The sequence below is a fragment of the Crocodylus porosus genome, unplaced genomic scaffold, assembly GCF_001723895.1.
Source record: "Crocodylus porosus isolate Cpor-Errol unplaced genomic scaffold, CroPor_comp1, whole genome shotgun sequence".
NCBI classification, from domain to species: Eukaryota; Metazoa; Chordata; order Crocodylia; family Crocodylidae; genus Crocodylus; species Crocodylus porosus.
The window spans coordinates 196257356-196272694 of record NW_017728906.1 but is presented as its reverse complement, the minus strand read 5'-3'; the positions used below and the strand labels follow the sequence as shown (position 1 = coordinate 196272694).

The window sequence follows — 15339 nt, the reverse complement described above, 5'->3', positions numbered from 1 at the left end:
TGATTCCCATATGCTTTTTTGAGTCATTTCTTTCCGAGTGTCTCCCAGGTTAGAAACAGATTTCTTTGTTCCCAGATGTATTACCATACATTTAAAAGCACTTTATTGAATCGTGACTATTTAACCGTATGATTCAGATTACTTCATAACAGTAATCTTCTCTTCTTCTTATTTACTGCCCCACCAACCTTTGCACCAACAAAGATCTGCCTTTATCAACTAGATCGCTAACTAAAACACAGAATAGTATTGGGCTCAGAAACAGATCCTTGGAAGACCCCCTTAGATATGACTCTATTCACTATTGTCTTCCCATTAGCAACTACATAGTGAGATCTGTCAGTGATCCAGTTTTATGCACTGCAGGCCCTATTAACTCCATATAATGCCAGCTTTTTAACTGAGAGCTCATGTGGCACTCAGTCAAGTGGCTTGGAGAAATTTAAATGTCCTAAATCAACACCAATTTTTTCTATTTTTTTCCCCCCACCTATTTAATTTAGTCTAATAAAAGATATCAGATTCACCCAAAGAACCTTGTCTGCCTATGTCTTAGACCAACACGGCTACAACCTACACCCCTAAATCAACACCGGTGTCTTTATCGACAGGACTTACCCAGAAATCTCAGAGCTTTATTTACTTAGGTAATCTGGAGAACAACCGCCCTGCATGGCAAGGACTGGCAGGATCAATGCCAAAGTAGCTCTTGTTCTTAAAAAATGGAATGGTTCAGCCTAGTTTATCATAACCGACATTAGGATTTCCCCAGCTTTCCTGGCTGATAGTTGGTGGAGTGCTGCATATGTGCGAAAGGGGAGAAATCTGGCCTCAGGGGCCTGGCTCTGCTTTGCCCTGGTGCACACTCCCGAAGGTCCAAAGGCTCCATGAATGCAGAGATGTTTTCTGACTGTACTATATTACTTGCAATCCCCCCTGCCTCCACTCTGTACACCCCATAAAGCTCCTGGGCCTGGTTTAAGAGCCTGAGGTGCAAAGCCGATCACTAACCTCGAGGAAACTTTGGGTGTCTTTACATGTGCTCCGGGGAGGGTGGGAGGGAGCACTTGAATTACAGCGGTTCTCAGGAGCCGCTCTAATTAAAGCATCTGCAGCAGCTCATATATTCAATGAGCTTTAGTTAAAGCATCCCCGCTACCATTTTGAAGCATGGGAACACTGAATACATGTGATGCCAAGGCTGCTGGAGCATGCTAGTTAATTAGATTAATTCCAGCAGCCTTAATTAATCGAGTCTGCTCCAAGGCATGCTAATTAGCAAGAGTTGGAGCAGGCACCGGGCATGTGTACAGGTGTCCTTTGTGTCCACTGGTTATGTGGAGAAGCTGGCTTTCATACTTATTCTCCCTTTCCATGAAACAAGTGCGAAGTGTTTTTTTTCCTTCCTGCACTCAGGCTGTCATGTTCGCACCCACAAAAACCTAATCAGGGACCAGCAAAACTCATTTCTGAATTCCTTGTGGGTACTCTCAGCACTTGCTGGCCACAAAGTAGCCCCAGGACTTGTATTTCCCTCTCAAGTTTTCACAGCCTAGTTTCCCAGATTCTCGTCTCCCGCAAGCAACGCCAGCAAGGTGCCAAGGATCAACATTTTATACAGAAGCAAAGGGCCGCTTTCAAGAGACTACTTCTGCTGTAAACAAGATCAGCTGAGAGCTAATAAAATTTCAAATTAGTTGTGACTTTTCATGGCCCCACAATTGTGTCGGCTGATTTAATGGGCAGTGTCTTAGCTCCGTGAGATTGAATAATAGAGCATTTCTACAGAGTTATGGATGCTGCAACAAAAATCCGTCATGCTAACATCAATAGCAGAATGCAAATAACCTTCAGCTAGGAATGTTATTATGCGTTTAAGCAAAGTCTGACAGGTGCTGCATGTAGAGTGCCGTGATGGATCCGGGGCAGGAATGGGACTGTGTTGCCATGCACAGTGGATTACCGGGCTCTTCGACCTAACTGGAACCATGAAGACGGGTCATTTGTTCTGAAAGGGATGAGTCTGGTGAACCTTGGCACTGCAATCTTCACCGAGTACTTGTGACAAATTCAAGGGCTGGTCCCACTCCTACTGAAGTCAATGGGAATTTTGCCACTGATTTCACTAACAGAGGGCAACGAGGAAAAATCTTGTGCATCACAGTCAGCAACAAAAATCCAGTAGCCCCCCTCACGTGCTAAGGAGCACTGTCTTGGTCTGGACAGGAGGAAGAGGCATTAAAAACAACACATCTGACCCTAACTTGTAAGTCTCTTTCCCTCGCTCTCGTTTCTGTCACCATTCTATGACAGCGTAATTCCTTTCTTGGCAACATTATCTGTCAAAATGATGATTAAGTGCCCTATAATGATTTCAGATGTATTACACAGACAGAGAAGAAGAGGAGATTTTAAACTATGGATGCCTGCAGCTAGTGTTAACACAGCTGATTATTCTTGCTGTCTCATTGATTCACAGCTTCTGAGATGTAAAGGCCAGAAAAGGCCACTGCGATTACCTCATTTGACTTCCTACGTAACCCAGGCCAAAGAAGCAAACCCAATAGGCTGCATCAGGCTTACTTCATCACTCAAGTAAGTATTCATGCTGATTAAGCCTTACTCCTGTAGGGTGCAAAGGACCAGCACCTGATTGACACTGATGGGATTTGTGTGGTGAAGAGGCTTTCTGCTGTGCTCTGCCCAGGGATGAATTCCACTGGCAAAGAAAGCAGGGATGAAGCATCTGGCCTTGTATTAGCATGGCCATGCAAAAGGAGTGAGGAGTCAAAGGAAACCTAAATAGAAATGCAATGAAAAGATGGAGAGATGCAGATCTTCCTTGCCGTGGAGCCACATCATCCTATCATTGTGACCTCTGTCCTTTCTCTTGCTACCCACTGGCTCTAGTTTTTACCTGTCCATTCACAGTGCTCAGAATTAGAGTGCTTTTCAAGCTCTCTGGGAACAGGAATATATCTTTACCCACTTTTGTCAAGTGCCCAGCCCATGGTTGGGGGAGGGGGGTGGTCTACGGTAAGAAAAGAAGCAGCTTTCTGCACAGCAGCATCTGGTATGCTAGGTCACAGTGTGAGCCTTTGAGCAGATGTGTCATTAAAAAAACCCCCATTCTTACATTAAAGAGTTCATACCCTTGTGTATCTCAACTCAGGAAGAAGATGCAGAAGTGAGAGTGGGAAGATCAAGTAAACAGTAAGGATATAAGACCTGTTTGGATTGCTTTAGGTGACCAAGCTCTAGTAATGAGTATCATAGATCAGCCTACTCCATGACAGCAGTGTGTACGAGCCAGGATGCCCCCTCCCCAGGCATGCCCTGCCTGCATGCCCTGCCAACTGAGAAGTGCACCAATGAGCCCACTCTGGAGTCCCCCCCAGCACCCGCTCTCAGACTGTTGGACACCAAGGTGCTCTGGAGAGGCCTCATTGGAAGACTTCCAGGTTTAAAGTGCATGAATGGGTCACGCTCGGGACAGCCTGGCTAGGACAGATTGCTCCCCCCATTTTAGATGTACCCCCAGTGGCTGGCTATTGAAGCTTGCAGCATCCTCTGAGCTCTTCTTGATGCCAGAAGAGCTGGCAGCGATGGTGACGGTGACTGCCTTTGGAATTGATCCAGTTCTTCCCTTTGGGCTTATCCAGAGAAAGCCCATGCCTATCTTTGCTTCATTGTGCATAACAGCATCATCATCATGACTCCTTCCTTTTCTCAATCATTTCTCACCTAGTCAGGCTGTATCAAAATGACATGCTTCTTTGGCCACAGAAGGAGAAGCAACTATTATTCCATGATACCAACCAGAGGCACTTTGGCCTGGGCAAATTAGCCAAAAGTATTGTGAACTTCCCAACTCATGGAGTTGGAGAATGACAGAGGTGGTCTCTCTTAGCCCCTCGGCTCTCCTGCTCTGAAGCAAAAAGTTTGATATGCTTTATATTTCTGAGTACCTTCACGTATAGAGTCACAACACACTCCCAACAGAGCTGACTGCCACCTCTCCCACCAGAGAGCAACAGAATTAAAACCTGGAAAATGACAACTCCTCACATTTCTCTCTCACTTGAGGAAGGAGTGACTCTCCATCAAGCCAATGTTTTCCAGCAAACAACGGGGTGGCACCAGTCAGGTCTTCTTCAAGTACAGCTTGCTCCTTCTTCCTTTTTTAGCAGTGTTCAGTGGGTCTTCCAACATGACCCTGCTTTCTGCCTGGGTCTCTCCATGCCAGTAAATGTTAATATATGATGGCTGTTTTCCCAAGTGCATTTTGTTTCCAACACTTCCCCACCCTTTGTAAATGCAGCGAGCACATTCATGCGTTGTTTTTTATGGTTTCAGGGAACCTGAAAGCTCCCCTGAAATTCCCCAGAGTCAATCTTCTTGCTCTATAAAAGCCTTGCAGGCTTCTAGCACAGGTTCTAAACAGCATGTGGGCAGCAAAGAGACTGGAACTAGTGTGTATAATAAAAGCTCCCTCACTTTGCCTGCAGCCAACGCACTTGTAAAGATGGAGTTTTGCTTGTCTGTCTCCTCGGATGCTGCCTATTTCTTTGCAAAGGCTCCTTGCCTTTCTTTTCTAGTTGGGCCCTACGCGGCGCAAGAGCATCTTATGTCTTCCAGCCAGCTCTTCCCGAAACATTCCCGGGGGCTGGTAAGAAAGGCCTTGGAGTACAGTGCCAGATTTCTCCCAGGTGAGGAATGTCAGGCACCCGCCACTCTCCTCCCACCACTGTGACTTGCTCATCAACCTACTGAGCAAAACTACAGGATCTGAGCTTCATTGTGCACACTGACCGACTCAGCTGAAGTCAATGAGCTCTGGTGCAGTCACTGGAGCAATGCTGATTTCCACCAGCTGAGAACCTGGCTCTAAGACTTCAGATCAGATAAGGTCACAGCATTGCTCTAGGGGCCCTGGTATCTTGTGCCAGGAGCAGCTGTTACTAAATGCATCAGAGAAAGGCAAAAACCCAAACTGCAATAGCTTGATTGTTTGATGGTCTGTTATTTAAGTTACTGGTTCTGAAGGAGTGGGGTGGAGGAAAGGAAGGTGGGACTCTCAAATACTTGGGCAGGAACAAGCTGAACACAGTTTGCACTTGGAAAGGGGAAGGAGGGGACCTGCGTGGTTTGAAGCCCGACATTCATCTTTGGTAACACTGTGCATCACTCATACCTTATGAAAAAGACACAAGCTGGGGGGGCAGAGGTGCCGCTATTTCAGCTACTGCAGAAGAAAGAGAATAGTAGAGTGCTTCTGTCACCTCTCCAGAGAAAATCATCAAGCTAATATCATGACCCCACTGCTATGAAGAAGTAAAAATTGGAGGGCCCTTCTGGTATGCTAAATGAGCTGGGAAGGGTCAGGGTTACTCTAACTGGAAAAATAAAAACAGTTTTTAAATGCCCAGTAGTTCCAGAAGTCACTAGCAACAGCCCCGTGGACCTGTTTAAATTGGAGGAAAGCACCAGAGATTTTTTGGGGGTCTTATATGTAAGGATCAAAGACCTCTCCCTCCCTCGTGACTGAGCAAATCTAGCTAGTAATGATTCAAATAACATTTTATATTTACATAGCATTTTTAATCCCAAAGGACCCCTCTGCATGTTATAAGTAAAGTGTCTACCACTCTGTGGATTAGGATATAGAGCATGTAAGAAGAAATGAAGGACTATCCTGACCCATTGAAACTGGGAGGGGAATTAAGGTAGGGGTGACAATTAAAGTAGGAATCCAGAAAGGGCAAAAGAACAGCAATTTCTTCCAGGGGTGTCATGAAGACTCTTATGACCAGGTGTTGCCAGGACTTGGATTTTACCCACTACATTCAAATGTCACTAAACACCTTACAGAGAGAAACTCATCAAATCATGATTGAAAGGGAAGAAAGCCATCGACCAAGTAGTCAGTGCTGCTTCCTGCAGGACTCAGGGGTTTTACTCAATCTTAGAACTTTTCCTGCCAGGTTTGGACCCAGCTTCTTTGCAGAAAATCAAAAGCAGGATAAAGCCTTTATATGTAAATCAGACAGGACCTTTGGATGGCAGGTCCATGTTGATAGCTCCCCTAGAAACTCTAGCCAGCAAGAGAACTTTAGACTATAAAACTGATGAAGTGGCCAAACACTTCTAACTCTTTAACTCTGAATTTAACAGTGATTCATACAGGGCAATGGCTCCCCCAGAGCAGAGAGACAAAGCATGAGCTATGAGCTATGTGGGATATTCCCCACCCACTGTTCCTGGCAGAGGTAACTGCTGGTAGGAGATATGCTTGCTAGAAATGAAACAGTCCATTGAGCTAAAGTGAGGATATGCATACGCCCTTAAATCGACTTCCAGATCCCAATGGGACAATTTAATAGATTTCATAGACATTTGGGCTGCAAGAAACCTCGTAAAATCATAGGGTCCAGCCAGCCCCCTGCCCAAGGGACAGGAAGTCAGGCAGGGTCAAAGGATCCCAGCAAGATAAGCATCCAAATGTTTCTTGAAAGTGTCCAGAGTAGGTGCTTGCACCACTTCTGGGGGGAGTCTATTCCAGACCTTGGGGGCTCGCACAGTAAAGAAGTTTTTCCTTATGTTCAGCCTAAAATGGTCTTGGAGGAGTTTGTGACCACTGGACCTTGTCGTCCCTTGCGGTGTTTTGGTGAACAGGCATTCCCCCATTTAGTTTCCTTGGCTGCTTCAGTTTTCCAGGACTTCCTTGCCGTGACCACCTGGCAGGAGGGCCACAGCAGAGACACGTTCAGAGCGCAGATGCTGAAACAGAGCCGTTCTGCCACATCCCACAGTATAAGAGGGTCACTAAAGGGGATTCCTGCTTCCTCTCTGCACGCCTTTTGGAAACACTTCTGCCATTAGGAGCAATAAATGCTCCAATTCCTGCAAATCCCTTAGGCTGGTTAAAGGTGGGCCACTTTCTGCTGTTTTCTGTGCAGTGACACTGAGTTGAATACCCACTCTTTATTACAATCAGGACTCATAGCACAGGTGATATCTTTTATTAGACCAACTAGATTTTTGCAGAAAAAGATATAGTTGGTCTAATAAAAGACATCACCTCTACTATGAGTCCTGATTGCTTTTTTCCTTTAGACCAATACGGCTACAACCTGGATACCTGCCTGCTCTTTATTACGGTAATGTAACCTCTGGTTAAATCAACAGTCAACAGACTTACTCTGAGAGGTCCCTCACAGGCACAGCTAATGGGACTCAGGGTGCTGAAATAGCACTGACAGGCCTGCCAAATGCTACATTTTTGGCAGGAGAGCTCTTGGGAATACCCTCGCTCTAACTGAAATAAAGACTCTTCTGCATTGAGTCGGTCTCTGAATGACTTTGGCCATGACTTACCTACCCTTGCTTCTTTGGGGCTAAGTAGCCTTCATGTTACTGAAGAGCAAGCCACGTCCTGTAGCTCTTACTCTGCCCCTGTAGGTTAGATGTTCCCCAGTACCGAATGAAAGCAATTGCATCTCAGGTTCCCCTTACCCAGAGAAATTTGGGTGAACAGACAGACACCCATTTCAGAGAGGGCTCTGCAACCAGTGCATGGGGAACCCGAGTGGAGCAAAAGTCCACGTGCAGCAGATGGGGTGAAGCCCCAGCTTGTTTCAAAGCAAAAACTATTTTGAAAGGAGGCTCTGTGTGCAGAGAAGGTTATTCTGGGAATGAAGTGACCTGCATTGCTTCCACACTGGTATGTGTAGCTGAAGGCTGCCTTGTGACCAGCTCTGCATTGCTGTACCAAGAATATGTGGAAATAAACCAAATGCTGCCTTTAATAGGCACCACTGCAAGGCCCTGAGCCCCACGCGTACCCTGGGTGCTCTCTAGGATGAACGCAGGACTATTTTAGCCAGTGCTCCTTCAATGCTCTTGGCATCGTGATTGCCCGAAGAACAATCACACTTGCCTTTGTTTCTCCGATCTATGTTTACTGCCTTAGGAACAAGTCGAGCAATAGTCCCACTGAAGGTAACTGCGACCAGTTGTGCCTCCATGTAATAAGCAAGTACTTTGGACTATGGCATTTCTGCCCAGGATTCCCCCTACAGCCTCACATACCAAGAGTCTGACCATGCTCTTTTTGATGTTACATATGTGAGCTCCATCGTGCTCTGGGCTGGATTACCTCCTAGGGTTTTTTGCCCTCTCTCCAAGACATGACAACTTTTTTCCACAGAAGCTGGGATTATGCTTGGATATACTTACCATATTTTTACACATCTGGTGTGGTGAACTTTATTGCTGCCTTGTGTCAGTTGTAAATAGAAAAAAACCTATACAGTGGTATTCAGTTTCATGCAAGGGAATAAGCGACTTTTGTTTTACGGCTTGTGCTCTTTGTGCGGGGCTCTGATTCCTCCTCACCCCCTCCCTCCCACAACTTTTCTAAGGGGACAATTTGGTCCATTTACCATGCCAGATGTGCAGAAGCATTTTAAATATTCAATCAAAATCCCGGTTGCTGCGAAACAGATAATCACAGACTTGGCTTAAGAGTTTTTGGTTTTTTTTAACTGCCTTGCTCTTGTTAATATGATAAAACAAGACACTTGCAAATGCAGTCTCCACTTCACAGTCTGGGTCCTGGCCCAGGCTCGTGGTTTACAAAGCCTTTTGCTGTGACAACAAAACAAATTATGCAGCCTCCCTTATACCTCAAATTTAATATCTCATCTCCTGCCCTCTAATTCAAACCTTCACACTGTACCAGGGTTTCCTTTGTAATGAGATAACTATGAATATTAACTTTGCATTACACTAGGCTCTGATTCACAGGCCTGTCATCATTATAGACAGCACTAGAATCAATCAAGTATGGACTGAGTGGGATTGGATGGGGTGGGAGCATGGGGATCAGCCACTTAAGCCTCTAAGTTGCTGTTTCATATCCATATGCAGGCTCATAGCAATCGAGGAGAGCTTTGGTGGCAATCGCAGCAGAGAGGCAAAGCTCTCTGGCCCCTTTGTGTCACAGTGGCATGAAGCAAAGGGACATTCACATCACCAGTGTCTGACCTGCAATGCACTGGTTCTGGGGAAGCATAAGCCTTGCCCTCCTCTGCCCTGTCACTCCAGCACCGCATTCATTTCACTTCAGTTCAGACCAACGCGAGTCAAATTAATTTGGCAGAGCCTGCTTCCCCTTCTCCACCAGCTATTGAGGAAGGACTCTCCGTGACACAGCATCCTCCCAACTGGTTGCCGGCCTTGCTTGGAAAAGGGTTTGTGGAGGCGGATGGACCGTATGCGCTCAGCTCCTACCTCCATCGTTGTCTTTTCCGTCCCCGCAGGCTGTCTCCATGGAAGTGTCGCAGCCCGCTCCTCTCCAGCCCAGTTGGCAGACGCAGTGCCAGCCATTCATGTCCAGAGTGCATCTCCCGTTGCCGTTGCACAAGCCTGGGCACCCCTCTGCAAGGCAAACAAGCACAAATTCAAATGCCCTGCCGGGGAGGGGGGGACTTAGAGAAACAACCTGCAACAGGCTGGTTACAACAGCTTTTTTTCCTTTGCCATCTACTTATTTCTCCTCCCCGTGTACAGGGTTTCTTTTGCCACCAGGAGTTCATTGCACCACTGGAGAGCTGAAGGGTGGTCACCATACCTGGCACTAGTCCCTTCCAGCTTATGGGACTTGCTCCTCACCCTCCCTAGTTGAATGATGATTCAACTGGGATAGTGAGGCCATTTGGTTTCCAGGGTAGAAGTTGCGCAGGCTGTAACCCACCCTACAGTGTCACAAGCCTATGGGTTTGGAGTTCTCTATGCATCGTGCTGGGGATTTGCAACGCTGTATGGAAGGCGGCAGAACCTGGATGGCACAGCCAAGCTCTCTCTCTCTTTGGTAAGGTGATATAGCTTGCCAGCTGTAGAGCCATATAGGTTACATGATGTTTGAGTAATAATTTAGCAACTATTACAGTCATTTTCTGTCTGCTAACCAGGCTTTGCCTTGCTTACCAGTTGACCCCTTGCTGCGGTGGTCTAAAGTAAAGTCTTTCCTTTAAAACAGATCAGCACAGTAATTAAAATGGGGTCTGCCTGGCCTCTACAGTCCGTGTCATCCATGGGCCTCAGGGTTTCAAAGGGTTCATTATTTTTATTATTATGGAGGTCATTATTATTAGTATCCACACTGTAGAGCTGGGGAAACTGAGGGTCATGGAAGTGAACTGACTTGTTATTGTCACCCAGCAGGCTTTTAAACTAAGGCAGGAATAGAAGGCAGAGCACCATGTTGAAGCCCACTCTACTGGGCATGCAGCAATGGCCAGAGGAAACACGCTAGGAAATTTGGTCGTCACACCAGATGACAAAGCTAACCTATTTAATGACTTATTTGCCTCCATTTTCCTGAGCAAGGACCAGATCAGCCCCCGCACTGGGCCCCCCTCAGGCCCCAGGGGAGGCACACCTAGGCCAAGGGTCAGGGAGGATCTAGTCAGGGAACGTCTGGAGGGACTGGATGTATTTAAATCAGCTGGTCCAGATGATCTCCACCCCCAGGTGCTGAGGGAATTGGCTGAGGTCACTGAGGGACCCCTGGCATGGCTGGACGAGCACTTGTGGTGCTCTGGTGTGGGGCCAGAGGACTGGAAGAGGGCCAACGTGGTTCCCATCTTCAAAAAAGGGGAGGAAGGAGGACCCGGGAAACTATAGGCCAGTTAGTCTTACCTCCATCCTGGGCAAGCTTTTTGAGAGAATTATCCTGGCGCATGTCCATGAAGGGCCAGCAGGGGAGATTATGCTTCAGGGCAACCAACTCGGGTTCATTAGGGGCAGGTCCTGTCAGACCAACCTGGCGACCTTCTACGACCAGGTCACCAAATCCTTAGATGCAGGGGTAGCAGTGGACATAGCCTTTCTGGATTTTCAGAAGGCTTTCGACACTGTCTCTCACCCCGTTCTCATTAGAAAACTGGGGGGCTGGGGTGTCGACACCCACACAGTCAAATGGGTCGCCAACTGGCGGGAGGGCCGCACCCAGAGCAGTGGTGAATGGGTCATTTTCGACCTGGAAGGACGTGGGCAGTGGGGTCCCCCAGGGCTCGGCCCTCAGGCCCGCACTGTTCAACATCTTCATCAGCGACTTGGACGAGGGGGTAAAAAGCACACTGTTCAAATTTGCTGATGACACTAAGATGTGGGGGGAAGTGGGCATGTTAGAAAGAAGGAATAGGCTACAATCAGACCTATGCAGGTTACAGAGGTGGATGAGAATAGGATGGGATTCAACACTGACAAGTGCAAGGTGCTGCACATGGGGAGGAAGAATCAGCACCATACCTACAGGCTGGGAACGCCGTTCTTGTCAGTGCAGAGGTGGAAAAGGATCTTGGAGTCATCACTGATGCCAAGATGAACATGGGCCGGCAGTGTGGGGATGCAATCAGGAAGGCCAACCGCACCCTGTCATGCATCCACGGATGCAACTCAAGCAGGTCCAAAGAGGTGATCCTTCCCCTCTAGGCGACACTGGTCAGGCCACAGCTGGAGTATTGCATCCAGTTCTGGGTGCCGCACTTCAGGAGGGATGTGGACAACATGGAGAGGGTCCAGAGGAGGCCACTCGCATGATCAGGGGGCAGCAGGGCAGGCCCTACGAGGAGAGGCTACGGGACCTGAACCTGTTCAGCCTCCAAAAGAGAAGGCTGAGGGGGGATCTAGTGACCTGTTACAAACTAGTCCGAGGGGACCAGCAGGCATTGGGGGAGTCCCTGTTCCCCCCAGCACCGCCAGGAGTGACCAGGAATAACGGTCACAAGCTGGCAGAGGGTAGATTTAGGCTAGATATCAGGAGGCGCGATTTCACGGTCAGGGCGGCTAGGATCTGGAACCAACTTCCAAGCAAAGTGGTGCTGGCTCCTACCCTGGGTTCTTTAAGACAAGTCTTGACAATCCCCTTGCTGGGGTCATTTGACCCCAGTACTCTTTCCTGCCATGGCAGGGGGTCAGACTCGATGATCTGCTCAGGTCCCTTCCAACCCAAACAACTATGAAACTAAAGACTATGAAGATTGTATCAACATGACCATGGAAGCAAAGATACCAACTTTATGGCTTACTGCATCGTTAAGTATTCTGCATGGATAAAATGCAGTTGAGAAGTGCTATTTTGATTTTAAAAACAGGATTTATAGTGCATTTAACATTTTTACTGGGTGCTTTTTTTAGTATCCATCTGCTTTCAAAGTCTTAAGTTACAAGGATCCAATTAAAAAAGGGTCTGACAGAATAAGAAAAATATCTTAAAAAGGACTTTAAATATTTTTTATGTTTACACACACGCATATGTTGTCAGTCCATTAAATATGGGTATAGTGTGTGCATGCACGCATGCAAACGCACACACAGGTAAATGTTAGTACTTATATTTAGACAGAGCTGATAGCACAGCCTACAGTCAAAGCCGCAAGGCCACATGATATTTCCCATTACAGACTCTATGAGCATGTCTGCACGAGACATGTTTAGCACCATAGTAAATGTCTCAGCATCTACACATGCAGGGCTTTTAGGCTGCAGTAAACTAATCTACTCCAGAGCAGGGTGGTACTATTCTGCCGCAGAGATTTTACTCCACAGCACTGCTTGTGTAGAAGTTGATGTGGCTGACTGGGGCATGAGGGTGCTTCAGTGTGGGGGCAAACTTGTGAAATGCGTTTTTTTGATATCTATGTCTCTTTCAGACTTTTTCATTCTTATTTAAAATGTTTCAGCTGAAATGGCTCAGTTGTTTTGGAATTGGCTCAGCTGTTTTACAATTGTCCCTTTTGGAAGCCAAAACATTTGAGCAGGGACTTGAAAGTTGGCAGTGGTTGCCCTGGTGTCTGGCTTCCCTTTAAAAACCTACCCAAATTTGGCCAGATTAGAAGCCTCTGAAAATTCACGGTTCACACATGTTGTGGGTTGGCAGCTATGTTCTCCAAAGACACTGTCGTAGTCCATCTCCTCACAGCTCCTCTGAGTTTACTGGGCTCTGAATGTTCACTGCCCATAAAGCAACTTTGTCATGGGCCAGCTGTGCAGGACTTACCACGCAGGGAGAGGGGGTAAAGTCAGACAGGGCCAAAGACAGAAAAGGGCAGGAGATTGGTAAGAGAGGGGTGAGCAGGATAAGATGTTATCACCTGAGCACACAGAGTGACTGGTAGCAGCAGTAGGCTATTATCCTCTGTGAGGACATGTCCTGTGGAGGGGAAGAGAGACCTTGTAGGTGGGTTTCATAGATATCTACAGATGTCTGAAAAATGTAAAAACTAAATACTCCTGGATTCAGTTCCTGGTTTGAGAGGGCAGAAGTTCCAGATCCAGGTTGGGGGAGTCAGGGTCGTTCCACATGATACGATTTTGTGGGGTTTGATTTTCTTAGTTCGTTAAAAAAAACCTCTTGAAAATAGCATCGCAACAAATGCAACATCAAAACCCAGTTAGCTAAGACAAGCACTCAGAAGTTAGGAAATCCTGGAATAAAGCTCATCTGTGCACTCTTACTTGGGCCCCATTATGCATACACAGTCTCTCATGGCCTGCTCACATACTCTACTTTCCTCCACATGGCTCTCATGTGTTTATTGGAGAAGTGGGACCAACTCAGGGTTATATGCTAGTGGTTATTTCTTGTCAGGTTCTCTGAACTTTTTGGTGCAGAAGTTGGAAGGTGTAAGGTGAATGAGGTAGGGAGCTATAGGAAAGGAAAAGATAGTCCTGCAGCTAAGGCAACTGAACCTCCCCTAAGGGGAATGGGCTGTATCCCTGCCTTTGCCCTTGAGTTGGGCAAGTCCCTTGAACCAGGACTGTATCCCTGCCTCTGTGAAACTGGGCAAGTCCCTAGAACCAGGCTTTTCACAGGTGGCCACTGTCCTTATTTCTTGGGTACTCAGTTTGAATCCCAGGGGTCTGATTTGATGAGCTCCTGAGGGTTCATAGCTGTGCCTGAGGTCAATGGGAGCTCCACTTTGAACATAACAGGCTCAAGTACCTTGAAAAAATCAGGCCCTTAGTATCTCAGGTTGGGAACCAAAAAATATATCCAAAAGTTTGGGCCTCAATATCTCTATGCCAATTTCTCATATGTAAAATGGGAATAATGTGACCTCATAGGGAGTGTCATGAAGATAAATAATGGTGAAGCATGGAGATACTATGATAAGTGTGTCAGTAAAAAATCTGACAGGAAATGAATGATTCTGTATGCAGGGAACAGTGTGCATTTAATGCAGGAGGTATGTGGGGGTCACATACTGAAGAGTGATGGGAAAAAAGGACTATTAAACAGCTACCCATCTGGGAACACTCTCTATCCTGAGCACCGAACGAGGCAAAGTTCCTGTAGAGAAAAAGTATGTCATTGTATAACAAAAACCCCTGTATCATAATGCATACCCTCACGAGGGAAGACTTACGCTTGCCTGCAGGGTTGCCAACTGTCTATAAATTTATGGACAGTCTGTAAAACAAGAGGTTAAAAATGCCTGTCTGTGAACTCCATAAAAAAATGGAGCCATCCGTAGAAAACTAAGAAACACTGAGCTTGTTTGAAACTCTGGCATTGCTTTCAGAATAAGATTAAATGATGTCCTTGATAGATTGAGCAAAACAGCACCTCTTGGTATCTAAACAGGACTGCAACTCAGTGTCTTGTAGGTAACTGTGTCAGTCACTTCTTCCCATTCTGACCCAGCCATGTGCTGCTGCTGCAGTGTCCCAGTCATTGCCATGGCTGCGCTGTCTTCACCCTAAGTACAGGTAGGCCTGTGACGCCCTGGGCAGGACAGAAAAGGAGTCTGCATGACCAGAAAAGCTCCATATGCCTAGGAAGTAGGGAAAATGGCAGTGGGTTGGAGTCCATGCTGGGATGTGGGGAGTGAGTCTGGCAGGAATTAAGTTAAGGTGTGGGCTGGGAGTGAGGGGCAGCATGGTATAAGGTGCAATCATAGGTGTCAAGGTGTAGGTGTGATTAGGGGACCCTGTGATGAAGGTAGCACAGGGTAAAATCATTGCTACGGTTAAGCAGTGTTGCCAAATCAAGAACTTTTTTATTTTACTAACAATTTGCAAACTTTTTAGTGACAGCCAAACTTTTCTACTATTGCTGGTGTTAAATCTCTAATTTTGAGCCCAGCGCTTCCAAATGCCAGCCAGGGCCTGGGGAAAGGGCTACATTTACATTATGTTGAACATGTATCAGTAAAAACACGTCAATAAAAAAGTCTGGTTGTTAATAATCCAGGAAGAGCACACATCAACTACAGAAACTTCCCCAGCCTAACGAACGGTTTTTAAACCCAAAAGCTTGCTTAAATTTCC

At 46.7% G+C, this 15339-nt stretch overlaps 1 protein-coding gene across 5 annotated transcripts in view; it reads right to left on the bottom strand.

The window, feature by feature from the left end:
• Window positions 1-15339, bottom strand: part of TENM4 (teneurin transmembrane protein 4) — a 760950-nt gene that overhangs the window by 118443 nt on the left and 627168 nt on the right. For all 5 annotated transcript variants that reach the window (XM_019530413.1, XM_019530416.1, XM_019530415.1 and 2 more), the window contains one exon: window positions 9295-9441. In XM_019530413.1, coding sequence (XP_019385958.1) covers window positions 9295-9441 — 147 coding nt within the window. The remainder of the gene's footprint in view (window positions 1-9294; window positions 9442-15339) is intronic.